Source organism: Manis pentadactyla, chromosome 8, assembly GCF_030020395.1.
Source record: "Manis pentadactyla isolate mManPen7 chromosome 8, mManPen7.hap1, whole genome shotgun sequence".
Taxonomy (NCBI): domain Eukaryota; kingdom Metazoa; phylum Chordata; class Mammalia; order Pholidota; family Manidae; genus Manis; species Manis pentadactyla.
In genome coordinates this window covers 63,009,145-63,030,890 of record NC_080026.1, presented here as the reverse complement: position 1 = coordinate 63,030,890, position 21,746 = coordinate 63,009,145, and the positions used below count along the sequence as shown (strand labels likewise).

Below are 21,746 nucleotides of genomic sequence, written 5' to 3'. Positions count from 1 at the left end.
ACCTGGGCAATTTAACAAGCAAGCCCAAAACAAAGTAGTAAAAACAGGAAGGATTCTATCCTGAAGATTGTATTTTAAAACCCAATTAGTTAAAAAGTTAAGTTTCTTAACATACTCTTTATGAAACTGACAATAACTCAGCCCACCTTGGGAGCAAAACAGGCAGTCTTGAGTGATATGCTCCCAGACCAGGAAGCTGCTATCCTGGGAGGGAATCAGAGCAGTAAATTTCTTGTAAATAACCCAGAAGACTAATAAGAAACTTAATGTCTCTTCAAAGATAAACATTTTGGGACCACTTAGCAGGTGTACATCCCTAGCCCTTTGTCTTTCAACTGCCTATAAATCCACTACACAAGGCACCACCCTGGGGCTCTCTTGTCCCCTCCTGGCATAAGCCAGGAGCTCTGTCCTCCCACTTTATCTCTAAGTAAAAGCCTCTCACTTGCTCTGCTAACAAAAAAAGGTAGCTTTGTCCAAATAGTGGGGTTTTTCTTCAGTGCACTCACCGCACTGTGTGCATCTCCAAGCAGTGTGTCTGACCCATTAAACCTTATTTGAGTCATCGCAAATGTCCCAGGGTTACATTGACGCTGAGCAATCTCTGAGGCCTTTGAAATGAGCAGAGATGAACAGCAGTGGCTTTCCTCACAACCTTTCATGTCCATTGGCACCACCCTGCCAAGGGCGGCTCCTCAGCCTGTCACCCTCCACACACCAACCCGCCACCCAGTCCTCCCAAAATTTACTTGCAGAATCTGGATCCATCCCTCCAGGCAAACTGACAACCTCCCAGGACATGAACTGGTGTGTTGGGAAGTTCAGTCACGTCTACTGGGTAGGTGAGGGGCTCTCTTTCTTACCTTGCTCTACATAGATTCAGAATCACTGTCCTTAAACATCAGGAGAGAAAGGACTCCAGTCACTGGCAGAAACTAAAGAAGAAATCCCTAGAATTGCCTTCCTGGGGTTATTCTGGGTTTACTTCTTAGAACCGTGAACTATTACTTCACCCAATCATTTTTTAAAACTGTTGATTCACAGTCACGCTGGTATGATTTCCAGACGGGGTAAAACTTAGTACTATTCCTGTTTTCCCCTGGCCTGATGGATTCAGATGCGTTTGAGAGCAAAGAGTGTTTTATCAGGTGTTTATCATTGGCCTTATCAGAGAAGAAAACAGTGGTTGGAGATGGGAAAGCAGCCATGGGAACTTGTTCCTCCTTGGAGCTGGTGGGTGTCATCTTGAGAACAGACTTCAGGCAGAAGAAACACCAGCAATGTCTTCTGACAAGACCTTGCATCTTCCTGAAATAGCCTGGCCTTTCTATTTCATATTTCTTGGGAACCAAAAGCCTAGTCTGGCTCTCGTACAGCCCATAGTCATCTCAACTGTGTGGAAGGCATGACTGGGTTTCTGTCTGGCTCTGGTACTTGGGGGCCACCTGGGGACACTGAGCAAGTCCCTCCTGTCCCTGGTACATCTTGGGGAGGGAAGAGCTAGGACCACATTGGGGAACATGTGGATTTAAGTTCTGTTTGAAAAGAGGGGAGCTCAGCTCAAGAGTCAGATTGACTGGGAAGCCACAGTGCCATGGGGGCGAAGCATGGGGTTCCTGGAGGCTCAGCCCTTTCTAGACGAGTGACCCCAATGAGCTACTCACCCTTTCCAAGTCCCTGTATCCTTTTAGGAAAAGGGGACTAGCAACAGGTGCTTCAAAGGGCCACTGTAAGGATTCAGTCAGGCTGAGGATAAAACACTTGCAGGTTCCCTCCCAGCTGGTGCTCACACAGACTGCTGAGCCACAGACCATGCCTGGGCAAAGGCAGGAGCCTGCAAGAGTATAGAGCTCCACCGGGGAAAAGCCAGGGGCTGGCATGCAGCGCTGGGGGAGGGCTGCCATGGCATGTGCTTGTCAGGGAGGGGCTGCACATGGCCCTGTTAGGCTGCAGGAAGTCTTGGATATTTATGATGAGAGCCATTCTCTAAGACAGTGCTTCCCGAGTTGTACTGCACCGGTAGAGGGCGAGGTGTTTCCTCAAAAGGCAGATCCCGATCCAGATGTCAGCTGAGGGCCTGAGACTATATGCTGACACATCTGGCCCACAAGACACTTTGAGGTGCAAGGTTCCCAAAAGTTTGTTCCTTAGTCCAGCAGTGTGGGGAATGGACCAAAAGGGCTGGGACTGGAAGGGAAAGTTGGGAAGCAGATATGGTGTAAATGGAGGGTCTCTAGTCCGGCATGGCTGAGAGGATGGAGAGGGTGAACAGATTTGAGGACTTCGAGCTGGAGAATAAATGCACACATGGTGATTTGCTTGACAGAGAGTATTTGGGGGAACTGGTTGTCCCATGCAGTGGAGAACCCCCAAGGCCCTGTGCCTCAGTGTGGGGTGTGGCCCTAGGCTGTGAAGGCACCTGTTTATGGCCCTCCTTGGGGACAGGCTGCTCCAAGCACCCCAAGTGCACTCTGTCGTGAGCTCAGCTCACATGTGCCACTCTGAGAGTCAGCCGGCCAGGTGTTGCCAGACCCAGATTCACAGCTTTCCCCATCATGTGGCGCCCACTGGCCCTGCTCTGACCTGTGCCCCTTCCTGCACAGACGTCTGTGTTTACTCCTGCCTATGGGTCCGTGACCAACTTGAGGGTCGACAGCACCATGACAGCCAGGAACGTGCTCATCCTGCTGCTGAACAAGTTCCGGGTGAGCCACCGCCCTGGATGCTGGCAACTGCTCTTTGCTGAGGACACAGCTCACAAGGGCTGTGCAAGCTTCCCAGGGTCTCCTGAGTAGAAGGTCTGACACAGTTCCCTCCTCTGGGCTGACGTCTGGGATTTTCAGCAGAGAGATAGGGGGCCCCCGCGTGTGGTATGGGGTGTGGTTACTGCCGGGGCCCCTTTCTGTCTTGTCCGAGAAATCCCTGCTCTGACCCATTACTGCTTGTGCAGGTGGAGAATGGCCCCAGTGAGTTTGCACTCTATGTCGTCCATGAATCTGGGGGTAAGTGTCTGCCTTTGCTTCCAGATCCAGAAACCCAAAGTATCTTTCTGTTTGGCAAGCTCACCCGCCATGCTTCTCCTCTGAGGCTGTGCCCTTGTGTGGCAGGCACAGGGCACCTTTCCCCCCTGGCTTTAGGACCCACCATGCCCCTACCACGAGTGCCTCTCCCAGTCCCAAACCCAGTCACACTTGTCCCTTTCAGAACTAATGGGAGGCCATCATGTCTTCTCTCGCTTGGTTGGGGGAGCTTTGGGTGCATGTCTGGGTCTGTGAGCTGGAGCTGAAGGCGCCACCCACTGAGGATAGCTGCAGAGCCCACGTGGTCAGCCTGTGACTGAGCAGCCCTGGCCTCCCTTGTCTGCTGTCCCCTCTCTCCTCCCTCAACTCTCAACTCCTGTTACCCCTGAACTGGGCCTCTGCTGAATGACACAATTCCACTTAACTCAGGCGCAGCATTCTCAGGTCGGGAGAAGGTTCCAAGCCCCGTGGACATCTGTTTCTATCACAACCCCATCTTGGAAGAGAGAAGCAATCTTAATGCCCCATGAATTTTGTAAACCACCTTCCTTTTCAGAACGGACAAAACTGAAAGACGGTGAGTACCCGCTGATTTCCAGAATCCTGCACGGGCCATGTGAGAAGATCGCCAGGATATTCCTGATGGAAGCTGACTTGGGCGAGGAGGTCCCCCACGACGTGAGTGGGAGCTGAGGCTCGGGGGCCTGTTCCTGTGTGCAGGGCTAGGGCATCCTGAGGGACCTCCTTGGCCAGAGTGTCAGAGACGATGTTTCCAGGCCACGCTGCTGTCCTAAAGCCCCAGCCCAGCACTGTGATGGCTCCAGCCTTGTTCCTGTCAGGGACCAGTAGCTTCTGCAGTAGCTCAGGGGAGAGAGAATTTGGGCCTTAGAGAACGGGACCTGTGCTTCCACGGAAGCAGATAGGACCTTCTGGTATGTTTTTCATCGTCACTGTATACACAGGGGTCCTCACTGGGGCCACCACCCAAGTCCTGACTGGGAGCCCAGCACATTTCCAAACTCCCCTGCACATAAAAGGCAAGTCATGAGACCCTTGTTCTGGGCCATTCACGGGCTGATGCCAGTTCATTCCGGTGAGAAACGGCAGCCTTCCCACTACCCGCACCCAGTGTGGCGCCACTCACTGTTGAGTGCTTCCCAGTGCTCACTTAGCTGCCCCTCCCAGGGATGCTAGATGGGCCCCCTCCTCCCACCCTGGCTCACACACCGCTGTGCTGCGGCACGTGGGGGGGCACCACTTCCATGGGTATCAGACGCTGCCTCTATCAGCCCCTATGGAAACTGTCAGGAAAAGAACACACGTTTTCGTTTTCTAATTTAGAGCACATTCAAATGTTCTTGGATTTTCTAGGTCGCCCAGTACATTAAGTTTGAAATGCCGGTGCTGGACAGATTTGTTGAAAAATTAAAAGAGGAGGAAAGAGAAATAATCAGACTGACCACTAAGTAAGCAGCACTCAAAGAGCCAGTCGTGGGTCCTGGACCTCAGGGCAAGTCTGCTGGGCAGAGCCCCTGGGGCCAGACAGGGGGCACTCAGGCTCCCCTAGTGTACAGCCCAGGGCCTTGCAAACCCCGGCCCCCCAGCACCGCCCCCCTGGCCCATGCTCGGTGTTAATACCAACTGAGTGACAGCCCACCGAAATGGTGGGACGCAGCCCAGACCACCACAGTGGCCTCCATGCCTCACTGCAGGGGCACATGCTGCTGGAAACTGGGCAGGAGTCAGGCAGGGGCAGGGGCACTGGGCCAAGGTTGTCATTCTGGTGACACAGCCCTGGGAAAGCAATGAGGACAGGGCCTGCTTGGTGCCCAGAGTGTTCTGAGCCTGCCAAAAAGCAGTGGCTGTTGGAATCCCCGTGCCAACTGCTTTTCAGGTGTGGAGACCGGTTTGGAGACTGGTTCAACAGACAGGTGAGCAGCTGTCACCTGCCAGCTCCTGGGAAGGCGACGTGAAGGCTCAGCTATACCTCCCGAGGATGTGTTTGAGGCGTGCAGGTACACAGCTCTCACCAGTGCCTGAGTGGGAGCCCTCAGAGAAGTGGGAGTGGGCAGGCTGCTCACCACAGGCGCCTGCAGTCCAGGACCAGTTTTGATTCTGGCTTCTGACTGAAGGATTCTTGGAAACTACCCCCCACATGCTGTTTTGCAGCCGGGACCCCTCAGGCAGCCATAGAGCCCCATCAGGGAGAACAGATGACACACAGATGGCAGGTCACCGAAGGGTTTTGGAGTTGAGGGGGCCTGGGGGTCACTTGGTTCATTTGTTCAGTGTGTGGACAGCCCATGGGGGCCCATGACAGGAAGGTGGCAGCACAGGCTGTTGTGGCCCAGGATGGCAGGCAGGCTTCCCATTCCCTCCAGCCTGCTCCTCTCCACACTAGAGAACCTCAGAAAGAAGCTGCAGCATTTGGCTTTCAAGCAGGGCCCGGTCTGCCGCCCTGTGGGACTGCTCCCTGAACCAGTGCTCTTCCCAGGCCCGCCTGGCCTTTCCCTCCCCTGGTGGAGGAGAGACAGTCCTCTAATCAGCCGGTCGGGGGCCCTGGGTCTCCTGGCCCACGTGTCTGTGCTGTCCCTCCCTCTGTCCTGCGTACCTCCAGCCTGAATGGGCCCTCTTGGCTGCCTCTCCCCCAGGTTCCAGGCCCTGCGTGTGATGATGCTACAGCGTCTGCAGCAGCTGGTAGACACCCAGTAGCTCACAGCCAGTCACACGGAGGGCCAGTTAGCAGACACTGACCGAGGGCCACCGGCTTGGGAGTCCCAGATCGAGCTGCTGCCTGTCCACCTGCCTAAGGACCCTGAGTCCCGTGGCCCTGGCTGTTGGCTCCCAGAGCATTCACAGGACCCAGAGCCAGGCCAAGAACACAGCAAGCACAGGCCAGAGCACAGCAAGCAGCCCCAAAGTGGAGGCACTGGCCACACACCATCCAGCCACACCTGTCCTGCTCAGGAGAGCGGTACCTGACTGCAGCCCAGGGCCTGGGCTTTCCCATCACCCAGCCCAGAACCTCCTTGGGGCCATTGCCCGTTCTCAACATCTACGTGAACCACATGGTCTGGGCCCTCACCTCATGCTGCCACTCAGGAGCTCTGCAGGGAGGAGCAGGAGCTGCCAGCAGATATGGGACCCACCCTGCTCCCAGCCATCACTTTCCCATGGCTCGCCTGGCATGCAGGCCTCCAGTGTCACCAGGTGAACCTGCATAGACCAGTCCTGGGTGCCAGATGTCGGACCAGGAACAAGTCGTGAGTGTCTCGTTTTCTCCCAGCACCACTCGCTCCTACTTGAGCTTGCTGCCCAAACACTGAGCTCTGGTCATGGGGCTACATGGCTGTACACCACTGGAAGGGGGCCACCCTGAGCCGAGAGTTCAGGGCTGCTGGCGGCTCAGAGGGTAGTGCACATTCCTCAGGGGCCTGGGTGCCTCCTGCCCTCTGTGAGCTTGCATCTTCCTCCACCTCCCGTCAAAGAGGTGCAAGGAGGAGACAGTCTGAGGAGGAAGGGCTTTGGATTCGCTGGGGCCAAATACTGAACAATTTGGGCTTGTCAGCTGATGGGGAATTTCTGGAATGAATCAGAAGGCCTTTGCAAAACTATGTAGCAGTTTACTTCACTCATGTGAAGTATTTTTCCCAAAAAGAGCAAGCTGAAGACCAAAGTCTTCTCCCGCAGCGGCCTGTGGACAGCAGATTTAAAGAGAAGAACTATAAAGTCTTCCAAATATAGGAGAGACTTTCCCTGCTTCATGCCAGGGTTCTCCGACCTAACCCCGCTGTCTGAGAGATGCACAGGGTGATGCCTGGGGTGGCCCTCCGTGGTTTCTACTGTCCCTGCTCCCTTTGGCAGCATGGTTTTCTAGGTGCTCAATAAAGGTGTGTGTGTGAACTGAAGGAGTCTGGACCACGTGTTCTTTTTGCCTTTATGTGTCTACCCTGCCCCCTGCTGTAGTCACCGAAGCTCTTCTCCAGTACATGTGGCCAGACTTGGCAGGGAGCACCAGCCCACCCTGGGACTGGTGTGGTGCACTGACTAGGGTGGCCACAGGGCACAGAGAGTAAACATCGGTGTGGGGCGGCAGGCCGGTGGTGAGCAGTCTGGACTGTGAGCAAGAGGGTCACACAGAGTCACAGAATTAGTCTCAGGAGGACCTCAGGGATGGCAGCAGGGCCTAGGAGAGGGTGAAAAGCAAGTCAAACAGGCCTCCCCAGGCCATGTGATCCCCCAGCCCATACTTAAACCAGGTCTAGGACAGCTGCCAGTCCATCATCAACAGTAATTATGCCAGGTCTCTGCTTGGTTCTAAAGGACAAAGAGTCACAGTCCACCCTGTGTTCAGGGGTCCCCTCACAGGGAGAATCAAACCAGACACCCAGGAGTCGGGACCAGCAGAGCAGGCAGCTGATGAAGGCTCCTGAAAGGAGGCCTGAGGCTGAGCCCAAGGTGGCTAAGGTGGTCTGTGTGCTGTTTCAGCCCGAGAGGTGGTGCCAGCCCAGGAGGGACTGGCCCCGCATTGGGAAGCCTTCAGGTGAAGCCCTCAGACAGTGCTTGCTGGTTTTGTTTTGCTTTGGAAGTTTGGGGGTTTTCTATAGCTGTCACAGTGTCATTTAATTTAAGGCCTGTCTAGGTAAGTGTTACTTTTGAAATACATGCTATCAAACCTAACTTCTGAATTTCATAGCTAAGAAAATCACTAGCAAATTGCACAGGAGGGGGGAAATGTCGGCTTCCACAGTCATCTGAGGAGTTAACAAATCTTTTGTCAACACTGTATTCACTTATCGGAGGCAACGTGACAAGCTGCTAATTCAGCTCACTGTGACAGCACCATTTCAGACTTTCTTCCCTAGGCTCTGTGGTTTCCTCTTGGTTTATGTGGAATCTCCATTTTCCTGTCCACGAGCTTGCAGTACATCTCATATGCACCTTCACTAATGAGTATCCCAGGGGAAAAAATGTACCCAAAGATTTAGTGAAGATTCCTGGGAGTGTCCTTTCCTAAAACTGGACTGTCTTCTCAGGCCAGGCCTCAGGAACCAGAGAAAACAGGATGAAAACAGATAAACACAGGATGAAATCAACATGATTGCAAAAGGAGTGGTCTCAGGAAACACAGGGTGGTTTGCCCAGAACATTATCAGGAGGAACAGAAAAAACAGCTTGTTTTTCCCTGACGTGATAACCATATGTTACCCGCTTGGAATGTCTACCAGAAAATGAATTAAAGCCCTTCCCACTATCACAGTCATGCGTTCACCCCGGATACATCTGGCCCTTTAGTCTCAGGGAAACACAGCACTAGGCGCATCAGTCTGGCCAGGTGATTCGTGGAGGAGCTGCAATATACGGCATTCCCGGCAGACAGACAGGTGCCTTGCAGCCGGGGACAAACAGCAGGGGTGTCTTTGTGAGGTACTGCGTGGGCAGTAGCCCCTACCTCTCAGCCCCTCAGCCGTGACCAGGCAGGAAGCACAGTCAGAGCCAAACCGGTCCAAGTGCAGAAACAGCCAATGCATACATGTTGCCCTTAAGCCCTGCAGGCCACAGTTGTCTGGGAAAGCCAGCTGCTGACCTGCCCTGGACTCACAATGTGCAGGGTGGAGCCCTGTTCCCTCCGGGCCAGGCGTTTAATGGAGTTGTTTTCTGCAATCCAAGGGATGGGAGTTCCCAGTTTCCTTTCCCAGACAACCCAAAGGAAGCAGAATGGCAAAGTCTCAGGCTTGGGGGAGAACCATTGTTCAGGGACCATTTGTGCAAGGTGGGCTGCTCCTGTTATTGCCCTTGGGCCACGAACATGAGCAACCTCCTACCTCTGTTACCAGATGCAGACCCAAGGCGGCAGTGCTCCCTGTTGAGACAGTGCTGTTCTGTGTGTACGTGCGTGTGTGTGTGCACGTGTAAGGGAGTGTGGATGCAGGGGACAAAGCCATAGTAAAGGGAAGCTGGCTTGCTGGGACTTTCTCATCCCAGAAGTCTCTTCCTTAAGTGAGCCCTTCAAACATGACCAGGCTCGATGGCACACTTGGCTCTGCTGGGTGTAGTTTCCCAAAGAAGCCCCAGCCATTAAGCTCTTGTGGCCCAGTTTCCCTAGAAAGATGTACGGTTGGGAGGAGGTGTGGCAGAGCCAGTCTTTGCTGCTCTGCCTCCCAGCCTTCCCACACCTGCCCCTTTCTCTTCTGTGTTTTGTAAATATCATATACGGCCATTTCCTATAATTTAGCTTCCGTAAAAACAATCTGGAATCCATATGAGGCTACTAGCAAAGGCTCTGTCCTGGCTCTGCCACTTAGGAGTGACTGACCTTCAGCAAGTTACTTGCCTGCATGTCCTCAAATGTAAAATGAGGGCAATGGCAATCCTGCCTTGTCAGTCGTGTGAGGCGTACTTGCCAACATTGCTGCAATAGTAACACCAACACACCCAGGGGCTACAGGCGCATCTGTGTCCCACGGGTGACATGCCCTTGCAGGCGGGCTCCTGTGGCTCTGCTGCATGGGTCTTCTCCTCCTGGGCCCTAGGCTGATGGAGAGCCTCTCCTTGGGACACGTTATTCTCCAGGCAGAAGGAAAGGACAGTGACCCAAAGCTGTTGCTGGTACGTGGTGAGCCCTCGCATGAGGTGGCCAATGTGGCTCACAAGGAGACTCAACGTCGAGGAGGGGTGCTGTTCACTAGGAGGCACTCAAAGTCTCCAAGCCATAAGCAGGGATGTGAAACCCTAGAGGGGCCAATGCTCAGGAACAATCATACCCCAGGGATACGGAACGACTGAACGACACACCACAAGTGCTTCAAACAGTGCCTGGCCCTTAACAAGCACTCAGTACGCGCAGACTGTTACCACAATTAGATAATACTGTTTTCTCCCTGTCCCTCCTTTTCTACTTCGTGTTCCCCCTCCTCCCCATCCCATATCCTTTTCTGTCTCTTGTTTTTCTCCACGCTTACCTCCTACTCTGTCCTCTTGTGAACACCCACACCCCTTTATTACCTCATTTTCATCTCTTTCTTTTTTAAAATTCACCTTTCTTTACCCAATTCTCTACCTCTATATATCTCTGGGCTTTCTGTAGCTGGACCAGAGGTTTTCAGGTACAAGAAAAAGGGATAATCCACCTTTATGTGGGACATGGGAATAGTTTTCATTAATGACTGTCTTACTAATAAAATGTTTTGAGTACATTTTATCTTATTATTTAAATGTACATAAAACAAGGTCACTTTCACTTTTGAAACTTTGCTGAAACTGTCCATTGCCCCCTACCCCACCCCCTTCAACCACCAACATCAACCACTTGTACCAATAATTTAACAAAAGTAATAACAATGGTTCATATTTCTTAGGTGTTATGCATTGTTCTAAGTGGCTTACATTATCTCACTTAATCTTCATAATAGTCTATGTTCTGGGTGACTGGGTTGACCTTCTTTGTGTAGGCCTAATCAGGCTCAGGCTTTTCCGTCTGCCAGCAGAAAGCCCCACTTGAGGTCTGGCCCTGGTCTTAGTGTGGCCTCTGCCCTCAGCTCTCTTTGTGCCTCCAGGCGGATTTCCCTCTCCCAGCCTCCATTCACTGAAGCTCAAGACAGTAAAGATGAATGATCAGAGAGTAGATGTAAAACACTTTATAGACGAAAAGCACTTTGTAAATAATGAGGCATTGTTAAATTCACTCATTCATTCAGAATCGATTGCTGTGTGCCAGCTTCCTACTGAGCACTGTTCTTACCACTGCAGACACTGCAGTGGGCAAGGGGAACGTCCCAACAGCTCTGTGTGCCATTGCTCCAGGGACCTGGCAGGCCTGCAGAGGATTTTGGACAGAATGAAAGACCTGATCTATGTGGATTTGAAGGTGAGTGAGTAGACAGACCCTGGGGAGACCAGTGATAGAGCCAATGCCATAGTCCAGATGAGATGGCGGCGATTTCGTGCCGGTTACAGCAGTCGCGGTGTCGGAGGTGGCTCTATTCTAGACACACACTGAAGGTAGAGATGGATTGGGTTTTGGTTTTAGGTTAAAAAAAAGAGAACGATGTGTGGATAAAATTGTAGTATCTCGGAATATCTCGCCTGGCTTTAGTCCATCTCCATTTCAACAGGCGTTCCTAAGGGTTAGAGGGAAGTAGTTAATCTGCATATTAATGCGTAATTACCTGGGCAGCTGAAATTTTATCTGAACCTGAGAGGATGGGGGGAGGTCTCTTTCCCTTCCGCCAGAGCAGGAAAGAGACGGCCCCGGACCGCAGTTTGTAAGCAATAAAGGGGTTTCAAACTTTATTTCTCCCTTTGACTGATTTCGGTTTTAGATGTATTTTGCCCTGAGATTTCTCCCTGGAGTTACAGATGACATCAAGATTCTTAGCCTGGACACTGGAAAGACAGAGTTGCTACCAATTGCTGGGATGGATACTATGGAAGCAACAGGTGAGGTGAACAGCTGAAGTTCACCTGACAGGCTAGGATCAGAACGCCCAGCTACAAGCAAGGGGGCGGGATGAAACTGGATATACGGGTGTGGAGCCCAGTGATGTTTGCATCCCAGGGCCCACATATCTGGCATTTGAAGCCACCAGGCTGGAGCAGCTCCAGGGGGGAATGAGGCACATGGCGAACAGAAGCTAGGCAGCCCAGTAGGGCCAGGCTGAGGGAAGGGGTGAGGGGTAGGGGCTGTCAGAAGATCTGTGGGTAAAACGGCAGTATTTCCAGAATCTTTCGCCTGGCTTTGGTGTATCTCCATATTAACAGCTGTTTCCAAGGGGTCAAGAGTAGTCCATCTCCTTATCAATAGGTAATTAAAAGGGCAGCGAGGGTTTATCTGGACTGGACAGGTTGGGTGGGGTCCCTTCTTCTGCAGCCGGGTCCGAGAGGCCCGGGAGAGCAGAAGTGGACGACTGATTGTAAGCAATAAATGGTTTTCTCCCACTTTATTTCTCCCTTCGACTGATTTTCGTTTCAACGATATTTTGCCCCGGGATTTTCCCCCTGGAGTTAGAAGATCCCAGAGAGAAAGGAGAAGCCAGGAGAGAAGGGAAAAGCCTGAAGAGAGCAGGGGGCAGGGGAACCGGAGCAAAGTCGGGCTGGGGCTTATGGGTGGGCCCGGGACCATAGAGGGTTGCTGCGTCACGTTCCTAGAGCGGCCGCCGCCGACTGACGAGCGGCTTGCGCTTCCGGCCGGGCGAGGGGCGCGGCGAAGGAGCCGGAGCGGATCGCTGGTGAGAGGACGGTGAGTGGGCCCCGCTCCCGGCCCGGGTGGGCCCCGCCCGGCCTGGCCCTGGAGTTGCAGCCTTTCGCCAGCTGTGGGGGCTGGGGCGGGCGCAGGCGCCCGGGAGCGCGGTTCCCGGGTCGGCAGCCGGTCAGGGCGGCGGAGCGCCAGCCACGGGCGGCAGACGCGTGCCCTTAGCTCCCCGGGACCCTGGGCAGCCCCGCGTCCTGCCTGTGGGGCCCGCTTCTGGCGCGGTCGCCGCGTGCGCTCGGTCCTGGGCGGGCTGGGTAGTCCCTCGTTTTCCTACCAGGTATGACTTCGTAGTATTGAAAATAAATGTTTTTCCCACGTGTAATTATCCTTGTATATATTTTTTGGACACCAACACCATGGACCTAACGAACGTCTCCTTGGAATAGATATGCGCCAACACGTAACGAAAGTTAAGGAGTGAGTGTTAACGTGCGTGTACTTACAGCAGATGTAATCAGGATATATCCAGATAAAGTTCTCGGCACTATCAGGCCTGGAGTCTCAGTCATAGACAGTCAGATGAAGGAAAGGCAAGAACAAGGATATAATTTGCGTTTTCAGTTACTTGCTTTATAAGCTTGTACACAGAAATCTAGGGTAGTTATTCCCATTTTAAAGTTTACTTAGGCAAGATGTGGAAAATAGTTCCAATATTACTTTTGCAGCTTGTCCTCTCCCACACTGTCACCTTTGTAGTTTGTGGCCATTATTTTAAATAACCTTATAAGTAATAAGTGAAATAGATTTTTAAAAATTTTTTGCAGCATTTGGGTATGTTTTTAATTCCATCCTATTTTTACATTATAAATCTCCTTTTCTTGTGCTCTACTTACCTTTATTTCTATTCAGTTTCATTACAATATCTAGTAAAAGTTCTGAAATTTTCCTGTCTCCAAACACAGACCTTGTTTCACGTTTTCAGAGCATTGTGCTCTTTCTTGCAGCTTTAGAATCTATAAGAAATAATAAGCATTTTTATCCACATTTTTCTCATCCAGTATTTATTGGATCAACTCACAGAAACTTGCCATGCCTTTTAGAGTTGTTCCTTTGAAAACAATGTGTGCTACAAAGTTAGAGCCACCTTGTTATCTGTAGCTGTGAAAGTAACATGTCTAAGTAAGTTTAAATTAAAAAGTACTATGATTTGTCATTTCTAATTTGGATGCCCTAATTAGTCACTAATAAATGAAAATAAATTTAATGTGGGAGTAAATACTAAAACTTACTGATAGTTACTATCAAAATTTTGATTGTCTTTTGGAGATTTTCTTTTCCCCTTAAGAATCTTTTATCTCTACCTTTTAATCAGAATTATGTACTCATTTGATAATGCCTAATAAAGACTGACATTCATGTTATTACTTTTTTCTGTCCTATCCCAAAATATAAAAGGTGAAATTATTTGAATTATTAGGCAAGTATTTTCCCCCAGAGTTCTTTGTTTTCATGTATATTGGATAGATTTTAAATTTAAACATGGATGTAATTTTAATGGGTTGAAGAGATATTAAAGTTGAATAATTAACAAATCATCCTTTTTTTCTACATACAGAGAATTGTGAACTGCATAGCTCTAGAAAGACATTATTAGTTTATAAGAAGAGAGTAGACTCTTAATATATTTGCCTCTTCGCCATGAGGTTAGGAAAACCTAAGGGAGGAATTTCTCCGAGGTCAAGCCAAGGAAAAGCCTTTGTGAACCAACGCAAAACCAGCAACAGAAGGCAGAAATGGGGAATGACTGTTCAGTTTGACTCAAGCTTAAGTAGACTAAGAAGAAGTTTGGATGAGAAGCCCTTTAAGTGCACTGAATGTGAAAAGAGTTTCAGTCAGAGCTCAACTCTTTTTCAACACCAGAAGATTCATGCTGGAAAGAAATCCCATAAATGTGCTGATTGTGGGAAAAGTTTCTTCCAGAGTTCAAATCTCATTCAGCATCGACGGATCCATACTGGGGAAAAGCCCTATAAATGCAATGAGTGTGGCAAGCGGTTTAAACAGAGCTCAAATCTTATTCAGCACCAGAGAATTCACACTGGAGAGAAACCCTATCAGTGTGATGAATGTGGCCTATGTTTCAGCCAGAGTTCCCACCTTATTCAGCACCAGAGAACCCACACTGGGGAGAAACCCTACCAGTGCAGCGACTGTGGCAAGTGCTTCACCCAGAGCGCCCATCTCAGGCAGCATGTGAAAGCGCACAAAGAAGAGAGGCCTCGCAAAGCCCAGGCCAAAAATCTTAGGGCAAAATCTCCCTTAGTATCATCTTGGAAAGCTGGTACAGGCAGGAAGTCAGTGGCTGGTCTCCGCTAAGTAAAGGACACTGCTTCAGCCCTTTTAAAAAAGAAAAACTATCTCTTTTAGAACTAGAGATATTTTATAATAAAGTACTTAAATGTTGTGCCCTTTAACAGCATGGAGACTCTGGGAGTTTAATTAGATATTGGGCTGAAAGAAATTCACAAGTCCAGCTCTCCTCTTTCTTTGTTTTTTGATGAGGCATAGAATACAAATAAGCTAAGATATGTTTTGAGAGAATATAAGATACTTTATGTCACTTGAAATTGCTTCCTGTATCATTTTGACAAAATCATGTTTTAATGACACGTGTGCAGGAATTCTGATGACTACTCAATATTAGGATTTTTTTAATGGAGTAATTAAAGGCAGAAGAAATTAATCTCAGTTTTGGAATTCTGCAACAGATGAGATTGTAAAGTTTTGTATATTAATCATGTTTTGTAAGTACGACTCAAGATTCAACATACTAAAAAATGTGTTGATGTTCAGATTTTTGATCAAGGCCCATCGCTCTGTGTTAGCTCTCTTGCTTCTTCCCTTCTGCCTATGAATAGTTATTAAAGGAATAGAATTTCTCTGTTTTTCACCAAGCTCCTTGAGATACTCTAGAAGCCAGAGTGAGAAGCATATTAGGTCACAAGTCTCCTATTCCTACTAGTACTGGCTTTGTGATGGTGTTACACCATGTCTCTTGTTTTCAGGAAGTTGGGGTGGGTTATGTTGATCTGTCCCATGCCTTTGACTTCTTTTGGCATTTTCTTATGCTCTGGCAAACTGATCTAGCCCTTTTGATCTGCATGAATAAATAAACCTGTATTATAGCAAAGTAATCTCAACTTGCTAATTAAAAATCTACACTTACCTGCTTTCCCCTTTGTGAACTTTAAGTAATTCAGATTATCTTAATGTTTGTCAGCAGCAAAAGTCATTTGATTCAATTGTGAATACATTGTAGCTCAATGTATAGATTTTGAAATCTAGGCTAACTTTTTGAGTTATTTGAATTATTTATGAAGTCTAGTAAACATAGTTCTTAACTTCCATGAGAATAGTACCAAACATCAGACATCCTGATCAACATTCAACTCAGGTTTTAATTTCTGTTGAATTCTAACATTCTTCAGATTTTTTGTATCTTTTATAACCATACCAATTCCTGCTGTATTAATGATAGCCATAAAATAAAAATTTTTTAAAGTGGATTATTTTGCATCCTCCTCCTGTCTGTTTCTTTTTTCTCCTGGGATATCTAAAATCACAGCTTTTGGAGGAAGCATTTGTTCTGCCTGTTTTGTTTCCTCAAACTTGAACGTTGCCTCCCTCTTGGCCTTGCATTTGAGTGCAGGGTCATATGTTGGAAGTTGACAACAGCAGCATCCAAGAGGATATCCACAGAGCGTTTCGTGAATATGAGGTGATTGTATTTACTTTTACAAAAGGCTTGCTCTTTGACCACTTAGCAAGTGTCCTATTAATGACAGCCAAGTCCCTTTGTCGCAGGGGCCATTTTGAGGATTTATGGTGTTCTTTTAACAGTTTTGTGAGTAAAGTAACCAATACCACTTTCTTAAATGTAATGAACTTGCCAATTTTGAGAGCAACCATAGGATCCTGCAACAAAGTCCTCTGTGTATTGTTAAATATCATAGTTTATATTTTTATCCTGAACAGATTCATATTTTCTATAAAATAAAGAAAACACTCCCAGGTTCTGATGTGTTCCCAGCTTAACTGTAGTTTGCATTTCTTCTGGGAGCCCTAAAGCTGGAAGCCAATAGGTCAGTAACATGGTAGCCTTCTCGGGTAACTGAAGTGGCACTGCAGGCTTTTGCTCCTTTCATGAGCCTCTTGGGACAGAAAATCCCAGTTGTTCTGAGTGAGTGAATGAAAGGAAATGTCCAGGAAGTTTGAGTAACAGAATGTGAGTGTGGCAGGTTTGTCTCTTTGAACAGCCTCCTACAAAAGCATTCAGCCCCTCAGTATTCTGAATAACCACCATATCTCAGTTTTACCACACTCTGAATCCTTTTCTGGCAGGCCTCTTTCTTATACAATCTCTGGATGTTTCATTTGGGGAGAAAAAAGTTCCAAAGATGCTTTTTTCCCCAAGTATTGCTATATTTCTTCCACCCTACACTAATGAGTAAAATGTTAAAAATCCTTAGCTTCCACATTCTTATGTTCATTTATTCAGTGTGTGTGGCAGAAAAAAAACTGATCAAGACAGCCTTAGCATAAAGGAACTTCCATTACATGGGTAGTAAGAGGAATGGAAAACTAAATTAGTAAAGCAAGCATAGGGTGCTGTGAGAGCACAGAGGAGGGACCTCTGACCCAGTGGTTCTCTATTTATTTCAGCATTCATAGGAATCACCTGGAGGGCTTGTTAAAACAGATGCCGAGTCCACTCCCAGATTTGCGTATTCAGTAAGTCTGAGCTGTAGCCAGATCATTTACATTTCTGACACACCACAGGTGAACTTTACAGGCTAGTCCAGGACACAGTGATACAGTGAATCACTGCTATGATCTATTGCTGGGGAGAGGTAGTGATATGTTTATATAAAATGGTGTCTAAGTCTGATACATTATAATAGTCTTTGAGAGGGGTAAGCACGCTATGGGCCCTGGGGTCAGTCTACTTAGGTTTACATCTTGGCTACCTAGCATAGGGAAAATGGAAGTTACCATGGCCAGGATCCTTACCTGACCCCAACCTATTTGCCCATTGTGCATGTGCAATGCTGGCTGGTGCATGCTTGCACACATGTTGGCAATGAGCCATAACTGTCTGTTGCTTTATAAAGAACTCCACCTGGTGGTGGAGAGGCCTGGAGGCAGAAGTGAACTTGCAGTCACAGGAATAAAGCTTGGTGTAAGACCTTCTACTCTCCAAGCATTTGGGCTTCGTCTATTTCAGTTTCACCAGATCCAGAGTGACCTTGCCTGTGGTTGAAATCCCCCTCAGGAAAGACACTCAGAAACTGGGTAGTTTGAATATTTGTTCTTAATTGAAGAAGGTACATACTGGTTGAGTTGGGGAGGGGACTAAAGTAATGCAGGTAGAGAGCTTAGCAAAGAGACTTGTGCATTATTTAGAATTTAATGATCAATTTACTAGGTCTCCAGAGTCAGGGAAGCTGTTGAATCAAATCTGAAACTATGAGTGGCAAAAGTATTACTCCTGTAAGTTTAAAAGAGAGTACTATTTTACTTTGGCTGAGTCAAGACTCTTAGGGAAAAAGGGATGCCTTTAAAAGTCAAGAACCAGCCAGTAAGTTTCTAGGGGAATGTCTTGCCAATGGGTTTCAGCCTCGGACAAGTTCACTAGGGATTCAGTGAAACCAAAAAAATGACAGTGGAACGTTCTTGGGATGAAAGCACTTATACTCAACTTTATCCCCATGGTGGCAGGTCAGTCACTAGAATCCCATCCACTCAGGGAAAGTCTGCATGCAGGAAACCCATCTCTGCCTCTGGGCCCCTCTACTCCAGCAGCCGTCTCAGTCTCTGTCCTAAGCATTGCCATCATGCAGCCATACAGCCGTGTCACCCACCCAGAGCACTGGGCAGAGCTCTCTGTAGAGTCGATAAGAACATATTTCCCACACGTGTGTAGTGAGCAAGCCGACCAGCGCCAGGTGAGAATCCTGGCCATAGGGATGTTCACTTTCTCCACAGGGAAATTTAAGAATCTGTGAGTTTGTTACCAGGGAGTGGGAGTGCCTCTTTGAAACAAGTACACAGGCCACAAACTGCTTATTACCCGTGCTAGGGAGGCAGAGTGCCTCATTTTGTTGAGCACTGGCCATGCATATGAGACAGAAGAGGTTATCTTTTTAAAAAGTCACACTAAAGCTGATGAAGAATATATAGGGAGAATTTACATCTGGTACAGTGAAGAAAGAAGGGATCTTGAAAGGATGACATTTACACTAGGTTAGGGAACAGAAGAAACTCAGAAGACTGCAGAAGCCAGGCAACTACTGTAAATGCAAGAAATGAGAAGGAGGGAGTGCCATAAACTGATGTACCCATGTCCAGCTAAGGCGCCCCTGACTCTGTTTCAGCCAGTTGTTAACATGCAGACTCGGGTCCAGACAGGCCAGCTCTTGATTTTCAAAAGAACTCAGTAAAAGGGCTGCCGAATTCCTTAAGGGAAGAGACAACCACACCGAGAAGCGGATATCCAACCAAGCGATTTATTTAGCAGCGGCGAGGTGGCTGCCCGCGAGAGTGAGAGCAGCAGCGCAGGCTGGGGAACGTTGGCTTATATACCCTATTAATGCACTGGCACCAGCTAATTGGCTGTGGAGTCATTGGGGTTAGCTGACGGGACTTTATTGGTCTGCGTCACGGTTGTTCGGTTGTCATGAGTGGGAAGCTGAACTTAATTCTGGGAAAACGAAACTTAACGGTGGCTAACTTAGGTTAAAGAGTGTGGGGGTTGGGCACCAATTTGACTAACATTCCTCCCTTTTTGATTTTGTATGGGGGAGGGGTCGTCGTTTTCTCTGGCTACTTCTTGCTGAAAGTGGGCGGTGATGTCTTAATCTAAGGGAGGGGGCAAAAGGGAGGAGTTATGTTCAAACAAGGTAGGGTTTGTCAGTTTAATGATGGTATACCTCCAGGCCCCAAAGGTGAAGATCTCTTCTTCGGAGAACGCAAGAAATGTTCCCTGGATCCAGAGATTGAACAGTCCCTCAAACTAATCACTGGTGTGTTGGTGGCTGGAAGGAGCCAGCTATCTTCCCATAGCACTTGAAGGAATTTCAGCACTCGTCCACATTTTTCAGCAACTTGTAGTCCCTAAGGAGGGGCTGGTTGAAAGTTGGTTAGAAATTTTGCTGGTCTGATTTTTGAATGAATTTTGTTAGGCAGGGCAGGAAGGTACAGAAAAGAAAGATCATGAGTAAAGGACTGAGGATAGGCAGGAGCCAAGTGAGGAGAAAGGATTGGAAGAGTCCTGTTACACTAGTCTTTGTGGGGCACTTTTTTAGACTTTCTGCAAGATCAGCCAGTCTATGTATATTTTCTTCTACTAGTCCTGACTCATTGACATAATAACAGCATTTTTCTTTAAGGAAAAGGCAAGTCCCTCCCTTTCTGGTGGTTAGAAGATTTAGGGCCTGCCGGTTTTGAAGGGTCGCTTGGGCTAGCGATGTAACTTGTCTCTGTAATGAGGACAGGGACTCAGTGGTGGAATCTAAAGCCGTTTGTAGCTTGTCATTAAGGTCATCCACTGCCCATAGGGAGTGTCCTAAGGCTCCTCCTGAGAGGCCCATTCCTGCCACAGAGGCGAAGAGGGATATATCCCAACCATAATGGGAAGGAAGGGCTTCAATTGGGTGTTGGCTTGATAGTTTCTGCAAGAATGAGGATAAGGAAAGGAGCTAGGCTAAATGAAATGGAAGCTTGGAATTTTGATAATATGTCTTATCTTAACAAGGGAACAGGGCATTGGGACATGACTAGGAATGTGTGAGAGAAGGGGTGACCAGAGAATGAGTAGGCAAGTATGGGGTTTTTTTTTTGGAAATATTGTTTGTCCTGCTACTGTGACAATAGGGGATTTAGATGGAGAGGTAGGTCCCCAAAACTCCCTCAATACTGAGAACATGGTGCCATGCCTAAGAAAAAGTTAATGGGATGTCCATCTACCAGAATGGTTACACTGGGCTCCTGGGAAGTAATGACATTCATCAGGAGGGGAGTCCAAAGGCCTCGTCAGTCATCCAACGCCAGGCCCAAGAGGTCTGGGTTTGGGACGGAGTTTGATCCGGACCCCCTGCAGGGGCCGGGGCAATCTACCACCAAGTGACCTCCAGAATGGCACTTGGCACACGGTCCTGGTGGTGGCCTGGGATTGGGGCACATGTGTGCCTAATGTCCTTCCATTCTGCACTTAAAACAGGGTCCTGGAGGCATTTTTGGTGGGGGACATCTGCCTCATCCCATTACTGTGGATGGGCTGGGGCCTCTTAGGGCTTGCGCCAGCATCTGGTTCTTTTGCTGTTTGGCTTTTTCATCTCTATTGTGATAGACTTTAAAAGCTGTGGCTAAAACCTCAGTTTGAGCAGTAAGATGCCCCCTCTCCAATATTTTAATTTAGCCCATATGTCGGGGTAACTCTGTGAAAAGAAAGAGGTCATGAGGAGTTGTAGGCTATCTGGGTTTCTGGATCGAGATTGGTATATTGCTGAAGGGCTTTAGTCAGTCTATCTAGAAAATTGGAGGGGTTTTCATGTTTTTCGTGAGTGATTTCCTGTAGTTTTTCAAAATAGACTGCCTTTTGCTTGGCTTGTTTAAGTCCCGCAACTAGGCAGGTGGAGAATTGATCCCGGAGGACTAGTTCACCAGGAGTGTTGTAATCCCAGTTAGGATCTTGGTCTGGAACAGCCTGTGCCCCTATTGGATGGGCAGGGGTAGTTTAACGAACTTCAGCAGCGTATGTACGAGCTTGTTCCCATACTCACCTCCGCTCCTCTAGGAGCAATGTATTAGAAAGGATCATATAGATGTCCTGGTAGGTTAAGCTGTATGCCTGGAGTAAATACTGAAATTCTTTGATGTATGAGGCTGAATTGGTGGTATAGGAGCCTAGGCGCCTTTCAATTTGGGAGAGGTCTGCCATACAGAAGGTAACATGGACGTGGACTATTCCTTCAGTTCCGGCCACCTCCCGAAGAGGGGCTATAACCTTGGGCAAATGAGCAGATTGGGTGTGGGAGCAAGTGGCTGAAGGGCTGAAAGAAGGGGAGGTGGGGGGAGGAGCAGAGGCAATAGGAGGGGTAGAGGAAGTAGGACATGTTTCAGGTTACAATTCGTGCATAAGGAAGGATAAGATTGGAGGAGGGAGAAAGCCTGAATATAAGGAATCTCTACCCATTTTCTCAATCGCTCACAATAGTTGTAAAGATTTCACAAGAGGGTGGGATCTAGGGACCCATGAGGGGGCCATTTATTTTGGTTATCTAATGGGTAAGTGGGCCAATCTTGGGTACAAAGTTTGATGAGTTTTGGGGCCTGATATCTGGAGTCAGGCTAAGAGTATTTAAATTGTCTAAAAGACATCTTAGTGGGTAGTCGGCCAGCAGAGAAGATGCCCCTCCCCATGCGGATATAAGGGTGTTGATATATTGACTAGAGGGGCATCAGCTGAGATCTCAGGC

The 21,746-nt window shown here is 48.5% G+C and overlaps 1 protein-coding gene and 1 pseudogene across 3 annotated transcripts; both read left to right on the top strand.

The window, feature by feature from the left end:
* LOC118914100 (ras association domain-containing protein 4-like) overlaps positions 1-6,928 on the top strand; it is a 39,280-nt pseudogene extending 32,352 nt beyond the window's left edge.
* Positions 6,929-11,888: 4,960 nt separating this feature from the next.
* On the top strand, positions 11,889-15,776 carry LOC118914098 (zinc finger protein 22). Of its 3 annotated transcripts, none has more exons than XM_036888591.2 (2): positions 11,889-12,247; positions 13,826-15,776. In XM_036888591.2, the coding sequence occupies exon 2, from the start codon at positions 13,909-13,911 to the stop codon at positions 14,584-14,586; it is 678 nt and encodes a 225-aa protein (XP_036744486.2). In that variant the 5' UTR covers positions 11,889-12,247; positions 13,826-13,908; the 3' UTR covers positions 14,587-15,776. The 3 variants fall into 3 exon arrangements, with proteins under 3 accessions (XP_036744486.2, XP_057361798.1, XP_057361799.1); XM_057505815.1 differs by having other exon boundaries at positions 11,889-12,258; XM_057505816.1 differs by lacking the exon at positions 11,889-12,247 and adding an exon at positions 12,265-12,547.
* Positions 15,777-21,746: the final 5,970 nt, after the last annotated feature.